Source organism: Schistocerca serialis, chromosome 9 (assembly GCF_023864345.2).
Source record: "Schistocerca serialis cubense isolate TAMUIC-IGC-003099 chromosome 9, iqSchSeri2.2, whole genome shotgun sequence".
Taxonomy (NCBI): Eukaryota; Metazoa; Arthropoda; class Insecta; order Orthoptera; family Acrididae; genus Schistocerca; species Schistocerca serialis.
In genome coordinates, this window is record NC_064646.1 from 54,026,584 (window position 1) to 54,043,130 (window position 16,547).

The window sequence follows — 16,547 nt, forward strand, 5'->3', positions numbered from 1 at the left end:
GTGTTCGCGCGTGAATGGTGAATCTGTGCGTTGACTGGTAAGGTGACTGTGACGTCGAGGCGTGTACCGGAGGGCGCAATGGAGAGGATTGGTGAAAAAGATTGCTCGTCTGCTGGAGGGAGGCAGTACCAGGCACTGAAAACAATGTACTGTTACCGGAAAACCTTTTCACACGCCTCGCCGTTGGTGGATGGTGCTTTTTGGGGAAGCTCCGTGAGGAGAATATGGTTTAGGAGAGTACTAAAACTGAGAATCGAGAGGGGATAAGGTAGCTTCAAGGCGGAGATAGACGAAAGTCTTGATCAGAGTGCAGGAATGAGACTTGTAACCAGGTGATGGTATTTCTGTCACGTGGTGGCTGCAAGGTCACACCACACAGTCCGTACGAGGCAACTCTGGTCGAATTTTGGTTTATTGTCACGAGGCAAACATGAGCGAATTTTCTGACCAGTACGCCTGGTTTATGTGCAGCTACAATTTCGTGTCTGGTTAGCCCTAAAGTTGATTACGAAACCTTTTTCACTCAGAGGAGGCAAAAATACTGTGCTGCGTCCAAATTTAGAAAACCGTGGCAAGGCCCTCGCCAAGCCCCATACGGCTCCAGGTCTGCTAGTAGTGCGAGAGTCTTCGCCATTCTATTGCACGCGAGCTGGCTACCATCGTCTTGGAAGCAGCGTTGTGCAAAATCAGTCGGTTGTAGTCAGGGAGCGCCGCGCGGTTTGAGGCGTCACGTCGCGGACTGCGTGGCCGCTCCCGCCGGAGGTTCGAGTCCTCCCTCGGGCATAGATGTGTGTGTTGGTCTTAGTTTAAGTAGTGTGTAAGTCTAGGGACCGATGACCCAAGCAGTTTGATCCCTTAGGAATTCACACACATTTGAACATTTCGTAAGGGTGCTTCGCGATTGAATGTTGCTGGCAAGTTGGATTGTTTTTATTAAGCGATTACGCCGCTTGCGTAGCGAGTCTTTATTTCATCAATGCTGACGTTGTAAATATTGTCACGCTGCTCAATGGTTCTGAGCACTATGGGACTCAACATCTGAGGTCATCAGTCCCCTAGAACTTAGAACTACTTAAACCTAACTAACCTAAGGACATCACACACATCCATGCCCGAGGCAGGATTCGAACCTGCGACCGTAGCGGCAGCGCGGCTCCGGAGTGAAGCGCCTAGAACCGCTCTGTCGCAGCGGCCGGCTGTCACGCTACTGTTGTCGTTGAATTATTTCCTGTAACCCCTCATGGCAGGCACATTTTCTCCTCGGTATTTACAGGGAAGAGTTCATTTCAGTTTTCTAAATACCATTTTCTAGGGACTGCATGAGTTATCATGTTTTCCATGTATTTTTCTTGTGGTATAGCTAGACAGCTGCAAGCTAAATAATCCAGAATTGTGGGTTGGTTTCGTTCCAGTTGTGTAACAAGGCCAACTCGCATTTATTCTGTTTCAGACGAACAATTTACTTTGGTTTATTTCAAATTTTCTGTCTGTTACTGGTCTGTAGTCTTCCCCCTGTCCGCTTCATTCGTGTTCTTATTAATGCTGGGAATCGAGTGGTGTGGGAAGTCGGAGCGCTGAGCGGACACGGCTGCGATCCCGGACGCGAGCGTAGTTGATAATACTCTCTTCTGACGACTGGAACCGGACAAAGTGAATCAGATCATACGCGATCTGTGTCCGCGTTGTGTACGTTAGTGGAAGCAGCCGCCGTGTTCCTTTGGGCGACCTGTGACGTACCTGGTGACGTGCGCGCGTATGGCGACGCGCAGCCGGGTGCTGTTGTGCAGCGGGCGCAGGTAGACGCGCGGCGTGGAGGCGCGCAGGCCGTCCTCCACCATCATCTGCGCCACGTCGACGCCCGTCTGGTTGGCGCCGTTGAGGTCTCCGCGCCGGTAGCCCAGGCTCTGCAGCGCCGCCACGATCACCTCCGCCATGGCCGGCCGGTGCGGGAACTGCTGCACCGGCATCGCGCCCTCCGCGCCGTGGAACTCCATCTCCATCTGCGCTGCCGCATCACCCGTCACTAACACACTAGCGTGCTACGGAAGCATCTTGCAACTTAAATGCGCGCGTATCTTACGGAAGGCCGTCCTCTCGCGGGACGCGAAAACGCGCGTGGAACTGGTGACACATCGTGTAAATTCCACGTTCCGCTACACTGCGGAGCGTGAAATAAAGGATCTGGCGTGTCATGCTTTTGCCTCGAGGAGACGAACGTGGCCAGTGAAATGCGACATCATTTTACGTAACAAGCAGAACACGCCAGCCACCATACTGTACTGTGTTAAATAGCGTATTTGGTGGGTTTTCTTTCTCATAGAGTATATATTTCAAAGCTCCAGTGAATTGATGATCTCGCGAAAATGCGTCGTTTTAGCTACGATTTATTATAATAGAATGACAGAAAACTACATATCGGTAGGTATAGACTTCTTTAGCTGATGTTTTCAGTATCACAACGTGTGTGCTACCAAAAGAGGTCTATACCGTTTCAGCGCTACGGTACACTGATAACCTATGAAAAGAGCATCTTTCTTATCCAGTTTGCAATAATGACATTTGTAGACACTGTCTTGAAACATTGAAGGCCATATCGACCGGGGGAATTTCTATGTTGGAGGTGTAGCGCAGATGATAGCGTCCTGGGCTCTGACTTGTGTAGAGCAATGTTGCAGATTCACATCCGCCTTCTAAATTTTTTTCACTTTTCCTTTTCTAAGAGATTGTAGGTCTTTGTTATTCACTTAATAGAAGCATTATCTCAAAATTCGATGTTATTTATTATAAATAACATATTTGCGGCAATTTTTCTTGCAGATGCCGACGACTGAAATATTTCCCCAGTGGCCAGAAATCTTACCGTGAGTGACAATCAATGTCTGAAAGCAAACACAAGTTTCACAATGGAAGGGTTGCTATTATGAAACTTTCTGTAAAGTGTTCACCTATTTCTTGGTTAATGGATGGCTCATTTTGTATCTCGCCCGTAAATATATTTTTCTACGATGAGGAGCAGCTTCGGAAAACTCTCCTCTTCCATTAGAATAAAATTACGAAACGAATCTCGATCATTGAATCTGTGTGATGAAGTACGTTATTTCAGAGTGTTCGTAGTAAATGCAACATCGAGAACATGGACATTATGCACGCACGAACTGACGTTAGACGCTATACCTTCTACATCTACATCTACGTGATTACTCTGTTATTCACAATTAAGTGTCTGGCAGAGGGTTGAACGAACCAACTTTGAGCTATCTCTACCGTTCCACTCTCGAATGGCGCACGGGAAAAAGAGCACTTAAATTTTACTGTACGAGCCCTGACTTCTCTTATTTTTTCGTGATGATCATTTCTCCCTATGTAGGTAGGTGCCAACAGAATGTTTTCTCAATCGGAGGAGAAAACTGATGATTGAAACCTTAACTACATACAATTTCAAACAGAAAACTGCATTAAGTTTCAACTGAGTTAGCGAATAACTTATACAAGTTTGTATCTCAGATAGCTGTACAGCATTACGTAATTTTCATCTAGCAGAAGTTCTTTGTTCATGTCATCGACGAGTCAGGAATCTTGTTCTCGTTTGTCCCCGCTCTTCTTCGACAGTCGTTAACAGTGTCAGAGCAGGCATTTCAAGCGCGTCCATTTCGTAAAAAAAAAAAAAAAAAAATAAAAAAAATAAAAAAAAAAGTGCGTGGTTTGCGAGCCAGAATGTTATCCAGGTCGCCCTCACCCCGTGTACCGACGCCGCTATCGCTCGTGAGGTCAGATGTCCCGTTCGCGTCCACGTCAACGTTAGTCGCCTCGTCCCGTGTTAGGACCGCTTAAGGAAACGACACTAATAGGAATATGCCAGAGAAAAATGTACACTGGGAAATCTCTACCAGAATGGCCAAATGTTCAAATGTTTGTGAATTCCTGAGGGACCGAACTGCTGAGGTCATCGGTCCCTAGACTCACTCACTACTTAAACTAACTTATGCTAAGAACAACTCGCACACCCATACTAGAAGGAGGACTCGAACCTCCGTCTGGAGGAGCCGCGCAATCCTCGACATGGCGCCTACAACCGCGCGGCCCAGGATGGTCAGATTAATGGCACAACTTCCTAGGCATCTGGCAATAATCTATTCGGTATTGGAAGGATCAGTTGAGAAGAAAACGTTCACACGGAAAGATTGCAAAATTAAAAAGAGGATATCGAAGATGGTGGGTGTGGAAGATGATAATACGTACAAGGCGTGGAATCTGTAGCAGTAGACGCTAAGAGTCAGGGAATGATATTAATAAAACAAAGAGGTTATGTTTAACTGTCGTGAATGAGCACTGCAATGAGATTTCTATACTCCTAAAGGTTTCCCCTTGAAACAACGTTCTATACAAGTCATATATGATCTTTTTGGTCTTGATCTACTATATTATTCATTTTTTCTTTCCATTTTCTTTCTTTGCTAACATTTTTCTGCCTGCTAAAACTACTGTGCTTTCTACCTGTTTTATCACTGACTACACCTAATCCTTCAGCTATTATTTGTATATCATTGTTTCATTCTGTTTTGAATATCATTTTATTTCTCATTATCGTCTTTCCGCCTTTTTCCTTCGCCATAATGCATTTTTTAATCCACACCCGTTCTTGCTTTTGCCTGTTTCCACTTATTTCAGTATCGGACAGGACGTTAAACTCTAATCTTCTTCCTTCCATTCACTTCTTAGTCCTCTTTCTTCTCCTCTGCTCTCTTTTCTTGCATTTTCTTACATGGTAATAATCATTATTCAGAGCTGTTCATGACTTATTGAAAAGGCATACAAAACCGTATCTGTTCTCTCCCCACACTCTTCTCTCTCACTACTCCTGATCCATCCTTTACCCCAGGCGGCATTATGTCTAATTTTTTTCAGCCTTGTGTGTTATCATGTGGTTCCAACTCCGCAAGCTTTTGCCCATGTACCTGCAGGCCACTATCAAGTGCGAACTGACATTCACTGCCAGTCTGGTGACTTTAACAAGTCTACAACCTGATAATGGCAGAGTGTCCTTGACCAAAAGCTCAGAAAGTGTGAACCACTTGATGCTTCTGGAAGTATAAGATGATTTACTTAAATCGTATCACCAAACCTAGGCATTTGTACTCTGGTTACTGCTTCATTTTTTCCCATAAACTAAAATGTTCATTTCCTTCTGGCTTTTTTTTCATATTCTGCTGACATTTTACTTTGTCCTCATCTGTATTACCCTCCCATTTTCATTTTGTTCAAACGTTCTGTTTTATTTTTATAATCCCCTCTTCCTCTTTTCACCTCGCTCATTTCACTATCCGTATCTCTACTGGCTGCATTTTTCTCATCATTTGGTTTTATTTTCACGCCCTGTTTTGCTTGCCTACTTGCGTACTGTTGGTTGTAACAATGATCCAGTTTCAACGGTTCTCTCATTTTTCCAGTTTACGTTTCACTTCTGACTTACCTTTTTCGCTTTTATTTAGCACAGAGTGGCGCAAAATGAACGCATAGATTAGAGTTGCGTAGCTTCCAGTAACACTGGCGCAGTGGACTGCTCAGCATCGTGTTTTCATTGCTGAGCGTTTTTTCAAAATGAATGAATCTGTTTATCGCCGTTCAACAGCTTTTCCGTACACGGTTCTATGTCGAGCGAGTGGTTCGATACCTAATCGCAGCACTGGACATTGAGGGGTTAACTCTTTTCCCACAGCTGGATCAGTTATGAAGAAAAATAATGGACTGGTCGTGCTCGTACGGCGCTACGTCGGCAGAGGCCTCGCTGCTCCCCTTGGCGGCGCCCCACGAGTCTGGGTACCTCCCGCCCACCGCTCGCTGCAGCGCATCCTCAACTACGAGTTACACTTCCATCTGCATAAAATTATGGTCGTTTAGGAGCTGCACTAACTTTCTTTTGACAAACGGACACTGCTTTGTGAGAGACTTCATGATGTTTTTGCTACTGATAATGTTTGTTTAATGATGAGCGATGGAAATGACTTTCACTTGGACAGTTTGTAAACAAGGAAAACTGTCGCTACGTCGCTACTGGGCAAAAGACATCCCAAAGGAATTGCGTCGTACACCACTGTACAGTGCTTAAGTGACCATGTGATGTGGAGTGTCCAAACTGGGGACCGTTTCTTTCTTCTCTTTTTTTTTTTTTTTTCAAACAAAAAGCAGGAGGTGCTACTGTAACAGTAAATTCTGAATGTTACGTTCCAATGCTACGCAATTTTCTGCGGACACAACTTGAGGCTTTGGGAGTGAACATGGGTGAAATGTGGTTGCAACAAGATGGAGCCGCAGTCCACGCGGCTAATCCATCTGTGGCAGTTGTACGAGAAATGTCTCCTCAACACTCGACCTCACGTCTCGGCGATCTCCACTGCCCAGCACGATCACCAGGTCTGTGGGTTTGCGACTTCTTCGTATGGGGTCATTTGAAATCCAAAGTTTGTTGCCACAAACCTCTTCCACTTAACGATCTGAAGATTGCAATACGTGAAGAAATTACTGCTCTTTCGGAGGACGTTTTGACAGAAGATACGCAGAACTTCAAAGAAATATATTAAATGTGTGTGCAACAATAAGGTCGTCATGTTTCCTAAGTTGTTTCTGAAAATAATTTAAATTCTCAAATTGGGTGGTTTAGAGGCTGTATTGGTGGAAATACAGTTTATATGTGATCAAAATAAACCTAATAATAGCATTTTGAAGATGGTTGCGCTTCAACAACGGTTAGAGATTGGTAAATGAATCCAAAGCAGCCAACCAGTGCAACAAAATGTGGTTTTATGCAATGCCTGACCACAGTTCCGACTGATGTAAACCCTTGTTCTTCAGAAATACATGTAACGGGAAGACAGTGTAACTACAATAACTACAAACCGTAAAACATATACGTCAAAAATCAAGCGTCATAAAGAGACTGGATTTCAACAAAGGAGTGAGAATATCACATGTATCATAAAACATATCCAGAAGAATAAAAACTAGTACTTACTAAAATTTCACGTTGGAAAACAGCAAATAATGAAGCGATCCGACATTTTTCCAATGAAAATATGTTGCCAGCGCACATCATTGAATACATTATTAAATGTGCTGCCTCTTTTTAGATCTCTTGGCACTGAGCAAAATGAGCTTAATGTGATTAAATCTGTCGCAGTCAACAACGGATAGGACCAGGGCGTAGCAGATTACATCATCAGTAAGAAAACATCTCAAAAATCCTCGACATTGGGCAACAACAGTGCTTCTAATAATAACAAACGTTCTAGCAAATTCGTTCTCTTCAATTCTGTGGGAATGTTTGTTACGTGATTAAGCGTCTTCTAGTGAAAAATTATCACTGTAATATTTGTTTCTTTACAGACAACAATTTAAAGCAGAAAACTTTTGCACACAGTGGAAAATACTGGCGACTGGTTTACCAAATCATGCGCCTATAAATTGACCTGTAAAGATTGCCCACGTTATTACCTCGATCAAATAGGTAGAGCTGTAAAGACAAGATATAAAGAGAATCTGCTAGGAAAGAAAGAAGTGAATGTACATAATACGACGTTTGCAGAACATTTACTGATTGCCTAGCATACCCCGGAAAATTTGGAAGACAGTTATTTTGCTCAGAGATGTCAAAGAGCACAAGTTGGACCTTCAGGAAGATCTTTAAACATCTGGAGCTCAGGGGCGGCAATTTACTCAATGACCGGCTGCATCTTGTTTCCAGATATTAATTTTTTTTTTTTTTTTTTTAAGAGGCTTCAGACCTATACTGTGCATAAAATCTCATGCAATTGCCAGTACCCTCTGCGAGTTGCTCATTCCTCAAAATTCTAGTATACATTATTTGTGCATAAGGTGTTCGTTCCCCCGTTTTGTATTTTGTGAAGACATTGAGTGCGTTCAGGGATTAACTTTGTTACTGTTCGTACGATAATGTACTTGTGGTATTATATAAAGGTATTAACGTAAGTTAGTATATTTTACTGTACGATAACGTCCTTCAACATTCGTTATTTGTCACTGTCCTGTCACTCGGCCCCCCCCCCCCCCCCCCCCGCCCTCCACCGCCCCCTGTGTATTTTCACGTATTAGCCGTACTTCGCCGTACTTCGGAATCTGCGAACGCGACACCTGCCTTGTTTTCCTGCTGTCCACGCTCTCCCTTCCCTGTCAGTCGACGTGCAGCTGATAACATGACCTGATATTTTATTCGATTGTTTTTATTTCTCTGTTTTAACTATTCACAGAGACCAGCACATTTGTATACGATGACGTGCACTGACAGCATATTTTCAGGTCGCTTCATTATTTGGCGTTTTTCCAATGCGAAATTTTAGTAAGTACTAGTTTTTATTCTTTTGATTACGTTCTATGATATATGGGATATTCCCACGCCATTGTGGGGATCTAGTCCTGTGTGGCGGGTAATTTTTACGTGTATGTTCCCGGGTTTGTAGTTAATGCAGTTACACTGTCTTCACGGTACACGTATTACTGAAGAAGACGAGTTTACATCTGTGGAAAATATGGTCGAAGGTTGAAAAAAAAAAACACCTTTTGATGCAACTGGTTGGCTGCTTTGTATCCATTTAGTAATCGTACTAGTTTGAAGTTAGGGTGTTCCTTTTCCGCCCCCCCCCCCCCCCCCCCCCGGTATTTCCCTTTCTCTCACCCCAACTTTCAGACTGACTGCTCTGCTATCCTTACACTCCTTCAGCCTGTCGGTACATCTATTACCGCGGCTGTTGTCCTCAGCTCTCTGCTCCTGTGTTCCCGCCACAGATTCCCCCACGGTCCGCTTTGAGACCATCACAAACCTTCTCCTCCCCCTGTTCTTTTGCGACGCGAGCCGAGCTGCGCACCTGGTCGGGGTTGAGGTTGCGCTCGGCCTTCTTGAAGTAGGGCAGGACGTCGTCGTAGCCCCATCCCGGGTTGCCGGCGCGCGCCCACGCGTCGTAGCAGTCGCGGTGGCCGCGCGTGTACATCATGCCGTGCATGCCGCCTGTGCCCGCCACCATCTTGCCCCGCGGCCAGCGGCACACGCCGCCCGTCGACAGGCACGCGTGCGCCTGCCGCGTCGTCGTGAAGTTCCAGTCCAGCGACGTGCCCACCGCGTGCGTCGCGAAGCACGGCACCTGCACGCGTCGGCACACACGCGCACGCTCACTGCCCTGCTCACTCTGCGTCTTTATTCCCACCACCGGTTGTTTTCCGTGGTTATTTTGACTGTGCAGTGGTCCCAGGACGAGTGGTCACTATTCAGGGATCGTTCGAAGCAAAAGGGAGTGATGTCACGTATCAGTGCCACCAACAGAATGGGAAGTCGCCTAAAGCGATGGCGCGGGGTGTGACGGACCCAGCAGCTCTCCACCACGAGCGCCCTCCTCTGCCGCCGCGACGCGGGACGGCGAAAGGCGGCCTCTCGGACCACTCGCGCTCGGAGCCGCTACGCTACAACTCCCTCGTTCGCCATTACGACAGCGAGTCTTATCCTAGTTGTAACAACTAGAACTCTAGTTCTTGCCGCTTCTTTGTAATCAGGCTTCGTTCTCTTGGAGAAATTCAGGTAAATCCTCTGTTTGTTAACTTGCTCGCTGATCATTTCGGCTCCAGTCCAGCTTTCCTACGGTGACAGCTGTCGCACCATTAAGTGGCCCACCTCTGCTTGCCATTGTATACAAAGTCGTACACAGCAAAAAGTCTAGTAGACATTGCCTCTAAAATATATACCTTAAGAGATATAAACACCTCTTCATCTTCAATACTGTGAAACAAATCTCTTCTACTGTAAGCTCTTAGCATTCCACATTTTGTGTGGAGGTAGTATGGACCGAAAGAATAAAAACATACCCAGTAAACATGGATAAGTAAAGTCGTATGGTATGAACAGCTGGAAGACTCGGAAGGACAGGTGCAGCCTCCTAATTGGAAAGGTTTTCCCTATTCTTCGCGCCAGCAGGCACCTTTCTTTTGAACGGCTGTGGGTAGGTGTATATGTTAAGAGCAGGTGACCTTGTGATGAAGCACGTGCGCCATATGTAGTGTGGAAAACTTGACGCCAGCATGTGGCCCACACCTCTCGATAGCACCAAGGGAGCCATCGAGCTTAACGTCCCCGTGCGACGGCCGCATCACAGCCAACAGTGTCGAATTCCGTTTCATGAAACACTCCGGACAGGTTTGGAATTTAATCCTGGCCATTGGTCGAGACCCTGGTAATAAGAGACTTAACACCGTCATCCCTCCTGTCCCACTCTGCCGTAAAGGCAAAGGGAAATTTGTGAACACACACGGCGTTCCCGAAAGGTCACCCATCCACGTACTGGCCACGCCCGACGGTGCTTAACTTGATCTGACGGGAACCAATGTATCCATTTCGGAATTTGGGTCCATGCTACCTCCTCCCAAAATTTGGAAAGCTAAAAGCTTGCAGTAGAAGAAACTTGTTTCCTTTTATCGAAAATAAAGTAGTGCGCACAGCTCTTAACACTTACGGTATGCATACTAGAGACGCTTTCCTTCGAGTGATCGTTTCTGTCGTATCCCTGAATATTGACCACTTCTCCTGGGAGCGCAATGGGTTACTTTCCTAATATTTATTTTATCTGTTACTTTCAAACGGTGGCAAGCGCTGCAATGCCTCTTTCGTCTTTCTAAGAAGATAAACATATACAGAGAAGACACATTTGCATTTGCAAAATAAATGAAAGAATTATTTTTTGTGCATTAAATTAAATTTATTCATGTGCTTTGAAATATACATTGAAGCCCCAAAGAAACTGGCATTTATTTATTTATTTATTTAACCTGGCAAGATTAGGGCCATCAGGCCCTCTCTTACATCTAACCAGGCATTCTACTTATTGTACATTCATATGTTTTAGTAGGCATGTTAAACTACATCTAGTACAAAAGTGAAATAAACAATTTGAAAGGTACACCTGGAAAAATACATACATATAGAGTTTATATTCTTAGGTCACAAGTACTGTTATAATTAGACATTATTGAAGAGACAGATTTTAGATAGGAGTGCTGGCAGCAGGGAGTATGAGGGAGACTCATGGTGAAGGGAGGAGAAGAATAGAGACATGATGAAACATAATTAAGGAAATATAAAGGAAAAGAAGATTGCGTGGCTAATAGAGATAGATGAAGAGGAAGGCATCTCAGGAGCAAGATAGGAGACGCTAGCTTTGCTATTTGACAGATGAGGGGATTGTCCTTGTACATTAATTTTGTGGAGAACTTTATGAGGATGATAGTAGGAAATGCTTCAACTTCTTCTTAAAAGCAGCAGGAGATCGAATTTTGCGCAAGGTAAGGGGCAGTTTGTTCCAGAGGCGGACAGCGGCAACTGAGAAGGAATTTGCAAAAGTTTTTGTTTTGTGAGTGGGCACAGTTAGGATACCAAATAAGAGTGACCTCGTGTTTCGATTATGATGGCATGACAGGTTTTTAATCTCTGAAGCAAGGTACTGGGGTGCTTGCGCGACGAGGAGTCGGTGGAGTAGACATAGAGTGTGGTAGTCACGCAATTTGTCCGGCCGCAGCCACCCTAGCTCGGAGTATGAAGCACTAACATGATCATATCGGCGAATGTTGCAGGTGTAGCGCACACAGGCATTCATGGTTAGCTCTAGCCGTCTTTTGTTTTCACTACTCATGCCTTGTTGAATCACATCACAATAGTGGAGGTTCGGTAGAACGAGTGCTTGCACGAGCTGGCGTTTCAAGTCCTGTGGAAATATGTTCCGAAACTTTTTGAGAGCATAGAGACAAGCAGATGTCTTTCGACACACTGCGACTGTATTCTCCGCCCAGTTGAGATGCTCATCCAAAGTATTGGCATGCGTATTGAAATACAGAGGTATGTAAACAGGCAGAATACGCCGCTGCAGACAACAAATGTCTGGCGCATTTGTTAGATCGGTTATTGCTGCTACAATGGCAGGTTATCAAGATTTAAGTGAGTTTGAACGTGGTGTTATGGTGTTATGGTCGGCGCATGAGAAATGGAACACAGCTTCTCCGAAGTAGCAATGAAGTGCGGATTTTGCCGCACGACCTGCGAGAACGGGATCAACGACGACCGAAGAGAATCGTTCAGCCTGACAGAAGTGCAACCCTTCCGCAAATTGCTGCAGATTTCAATGCTGAGCCATCAACAAGTGTAAGCGTGCGAACCATTCAACGAAACGAATCATCATCGATATGGGCTTTCGGAGCCGAAGCCCTCTCATGTGCCCTTGATGACTGCACGACACAAACCTTTACGCCTCGCCTGGGCCCATCAACACCGACATTGGACTGTTGAAGATTTGGAAACATGTTGACTGGTCGGACGAGTCTCGTTTCAAATTGTATCGAGCGGATGGACGTGAACGGGTAAGGAGAGAACCTCATGAATCCATGTACCCTGCATGTTAACAGGGGAGTGTTCAAGCTGGTGCAGGCTCTGTGATGGTGTGGGGCGTGTGCAGTTGGAGTGATACGGGAACCCTGATACCTCTAGATACGACACTGACAGGTGACACGTACATAAGCATCCTGTCTGATCAGCTGCATCCATTCATTTCCATTTTGCAGTCCGTCGGACTTGGGCAATTTCAGTAGGACAATGCGACACCCCACACAGTCCAGAATTGCTACAGAGTGGCTCCAGGAACACTCTTCTGAGTTTAAACACTTCCGCTGGCCAACAACTCCCCATACATTGACATTATTGAGCATATCTGGGATGCCTTTCAACGTGCTGTTCAGGAGATTCTCCACCCCTTCTTACTATTACGGATTCAAGGTGTCAGTTCCCTCCAGCACTGCTTCCGACAGTAGTCGAGACCATGCTGCGTCGTGTTGTGGCACTTCTGCATGCTCGGGGGGAGGCGCTACACTATATTAGACAGTGTACGATTTTATTCGGCTCTTCAGTATATGATATTTTTGGTCTTTCCTTCTTCCATAAAACAAATTTTTCCGCTGTCCAACTAATAAATACCGACCATGAGAAAAGCATATATTTTCGAAATTTAATCCACACACTTGAAGCGGTTGACTTTGTGCCTTGTTGATGGTCATTGATAATGCAAGTCGATAAGAGAACTGTAGTCGCTGGAAATCAAATGGTATGTCAACAGAAATAATACGAATATACATATACAGGGTGGTCCATTGATCGTGACCGGGCCAAATAACTCACGAAATTAGCGTCAAACGAAAAAACTACAAAGAACGAAACTTGTCTAGCTTGAAGGGGGAAACCAGATGACGCCGTGGCTGGCCCGCTAGATGGCGCTGCCGTAGGTCAAACGGATATCTACTGCGTTTTTTAAATAGGGACCCCCATTTTTATTACATATTCGTGTAGTACGTAAAGAAATATGAATGTTTTAGTTGGACCACTTTTTTCGCTTTGTGATAGATGGCGCTGTAATGGTCACAAACATATGGGTCACAATTTTAGACGAACAGAATTATAAGCGAATTATAATTTTATTACTAAGTCCGAGACCCACAGTGAGCCGCGTCGGAAATGGACACTGTTAATGGTTTATTTTGTCTGTGAAATGAAAGAGACTGAAATACTCTAAGTAATGAAGTGAATCGAGTTACTCTACGAAATGAGAGAGACTGAAATACTATTAGACTGGTAGAGGAGATAGATGCAGTAACATTTGGTCCCGGTGTGTGAATGTAAACTTTCCCCGCTTACACAGCTGATGAATCGCTCTCTGACTTCCAGCCGAGTGTCAATACTGAAATAAAGAGACATTTCTGCGAGTGTCACACTTATCTTTTAGATCTGGCCAGAAAATAGTGCGTATCACACATTTTGAAATGTCGCTTTATTTCAGTACCGCCAGCTGGGTGAAAACCCGACAGGCTTTCATCACCCGATAGAGTTTTTACAATATTTTCTATTTGCAGAAAGGCTACAGCAATGAGTCGGTAGGCTATCATACCTGAGTGTATCGTTTGACAAACGGTTGGACTAGAAGAACCATATTTATGACTGTGTTCTACTTGTTAGAAGTTCAAACCAAGGTTCCACCGGGGCTGTAAGAATATGTTAAATGTGGATCTTGCCGTGCCCTTTAGTTTCCGTGCCGTGGCGCAGCACCAGACTCGCCACCGGACCAGAACCCACTTATTGTTGGCGATATGCGTCGCACTGGCAAACTGCACGACGCAATGCCACGCGTTTATTAGCGGACCCAGGTTAATTCTTTCCACGGCTGCACGTGTTAAATGAGGCTAAATAAGGTTTGTCAGCCTCAATTGTAACCCACTCCAATGTCAATAATTAGAGTCCTGTAGCCATCTAACTACTTTCAGGAAGGTTCCGAGAGCCGGCAACTGGCCTGTGGAAAATATACACCGCTAACACTCACAACCCAACGTGAAAATGTCTCCAAACAAGTTGCACAATAAATCTCCACAACAGGAATGCATGAATACAGTTCAGCCCAGTCAGCGGAGATCAAAATATGTCGACTGGGGCAAAAAGTCGTGTAGCTGCAAATTTTTGTACAGTGTTGGGAGGGAATGGCATTGGACTACACACTAAAAATTGTGAGCGATGGGGTGTGAGAGTGGGTGGGGGGCGTTTAAAGGTGAGGTTTAGTGTTTTTCTCGAATAATTCGAAAACAGCGTCGAGTAGTGAAAATCTTTCCCATTAGAAAGTTAAATTTCTTTTAATTTCCTATAGAAATTATCTTATTAATTTTTTTCTCGGACTAATAGTTTCCACATTGCAGAGGATGTAAAAATTGCTGATTGTCAAAATATTGTTTTGACGGTTTAAAATTAATGTTTATCTTTAAATGAAGTGGGTTAAAACCTGTGTTTACTATATTCAGAATGACACAAAAACACCACATTGAGATTTTGACGAAATGTAAACTATTAGCTTCAATGAAATCTCGTCCAGTCTGTTTCGTTTACCAAATACCACCGTCCATCTATCTACTTGGCTCCGTAACCTAATATGAGGGTTCTGCCTGCAGAATGTCTGTACACTGGCGAAACAGCAAAACCGGAATAGTTTACACGAATTCCGCGGCCGCTCAAGGGAACGCACTTTCGAGGTCTCTGAATGTAAAGAATAGCGCGGATGATCACGAAGGATCACTTCCTCCCGACGTCTGAAGTACACTGAGGAAACACCGCCTCCGCCCCTGAGGTCACAGGAATTCTGTCGACAACTCCTCTACTTCGCAAGGCCCCTAGAACGGTCTACGAAAATACTTAGCCTTTAGGCACTGCAGAGAGTGTATCACCAGCAGAATGTAGGCATTTTCATTTCCTGCTCCCGCTAGTACAGTCTCTGTAAAAGGTGCTGGCAGAAGTTGTACAAGTTTATGTGTAACATATGTCTGAATGTACCGGTCATTGTGGGAAATCCAAAAGCTGTAAGCCAGCCACGTGTGTTCCAGCGACAGCCATTCTGGAGGACTAGGAAAAGAGCAACGCAGCTGGAGAACATCTCCTTCCTCCGTTTACTGGTTCTGGTGGACACGACAGTGATGAGCGGTCAGGCGTCGTCAGGACAAGCATTTATTTGCGCGTCAGGACCTGCCTTGAAGGTCGGTAAGAAGCCGCGGCGTGGCGCGTGCAGCAGGGGGCGTGCAGCAGGGCGCGTACCTGCGTGCTGGTCGGCTCCTCGGGGCCCGCCTCCAGCAGCAGCACGGAGACGCCGGGCTGCTCGGCGAGGCGGGCGGCGACGACGGGCCCCGCGACGCCGGCGCCCACCACCACGTAGTCGGCGGCGTCGCCGTCGCGCAGCGCCTCCGCCGCGTCGCGGCCGGCGCGCCGGCAGGCGTCGGACACGTCGCAGCGCGAGCGCAGCACCGCCTCCACCAGCGACATGAAGAGCGCGAAGCCGGCGCCGCACGACGCCCCCAGCACCGCCGTGTCCTCGAAGCGGCACTGCGGCGACATGGCCTGCCGGCACCACACAGCGCGCCGCTCAGCCCGGTGCCGGCTTCCCTCCTGCCCGCTGTCGGAGTCACAGGCCCGTTCGCCTTAAGGCGCTTACCCGCTGGACCGACGAACGACAGCCGACCTCTTCGTTGACCGAGATTTGCTCACTGTGTTCGGGCAGCATCAAGGGGTCACGCGTTCGATTCCCAGCGGGGTTGGGAATTTTCTCCGCCCGGGGACTGGGTGGTTGTGTTGTCCTCGTCATTTCATCATCATCATTCGCGAAAGTGGCGAGATTGGACTGTGTAAAGATTGGGAATTTGTACGGGTGCTGATAACCGAGCAGTTGAGCGCCCCACAAACCAATCATCATCATCATCATCATCATCATCACATCATCTAGGGGCGACAAACTGCAGCCGACGAAGCGGTTGGCCTCGGTTGTGGGTCGGCCTGCAGGCGGTAATATGAAAGCGTTGGCGGTCGATTGGCCGCGAGACTCCTCTCCTAGTGTGAACGCAGGGTCGAATGTTCGTTGGTTATTGACCGGTTTCGCTCATTAATTTCACAAGAGCCTCGCCAGAAACTCTGGAATTTACGGTCTTTAGTA

At 46.0% G+C, this 16,547-nt stretch overlaps 1 protein-coding gene across 1 annotated transcript in view; it reads right to left on the minus strand.

The window, feature by feature from the left end:
- LOC126419360 (glucose dehydrogenase [FAD, quinone]-like) overlaps positions 1–15,820 on the minus strand; it is a gene marked incomplete at its 5' end in the record, with an annotated part of 53,393 nt that extends 37,573 nt beyond the window's left edge. The window contains 3 exons of the mRNA XM_050086546.1: positions 1,738–2,000; positions 8,877–9,149; positions 15,659–15,820. Of these exons, the coding sequence (XP_049942503.1) occupies positions 1,738–2,000; positions 8,877–9,149; positions 15,659–15,820 (698 nt within the window). The remainder of the gene's footprint in view (positions 1–1,737; positions 2,001–8,876; positions 9,150–15,658) is intronic.
- Positions 15,821–16,547: the final 727 nt, after the last annotated feature.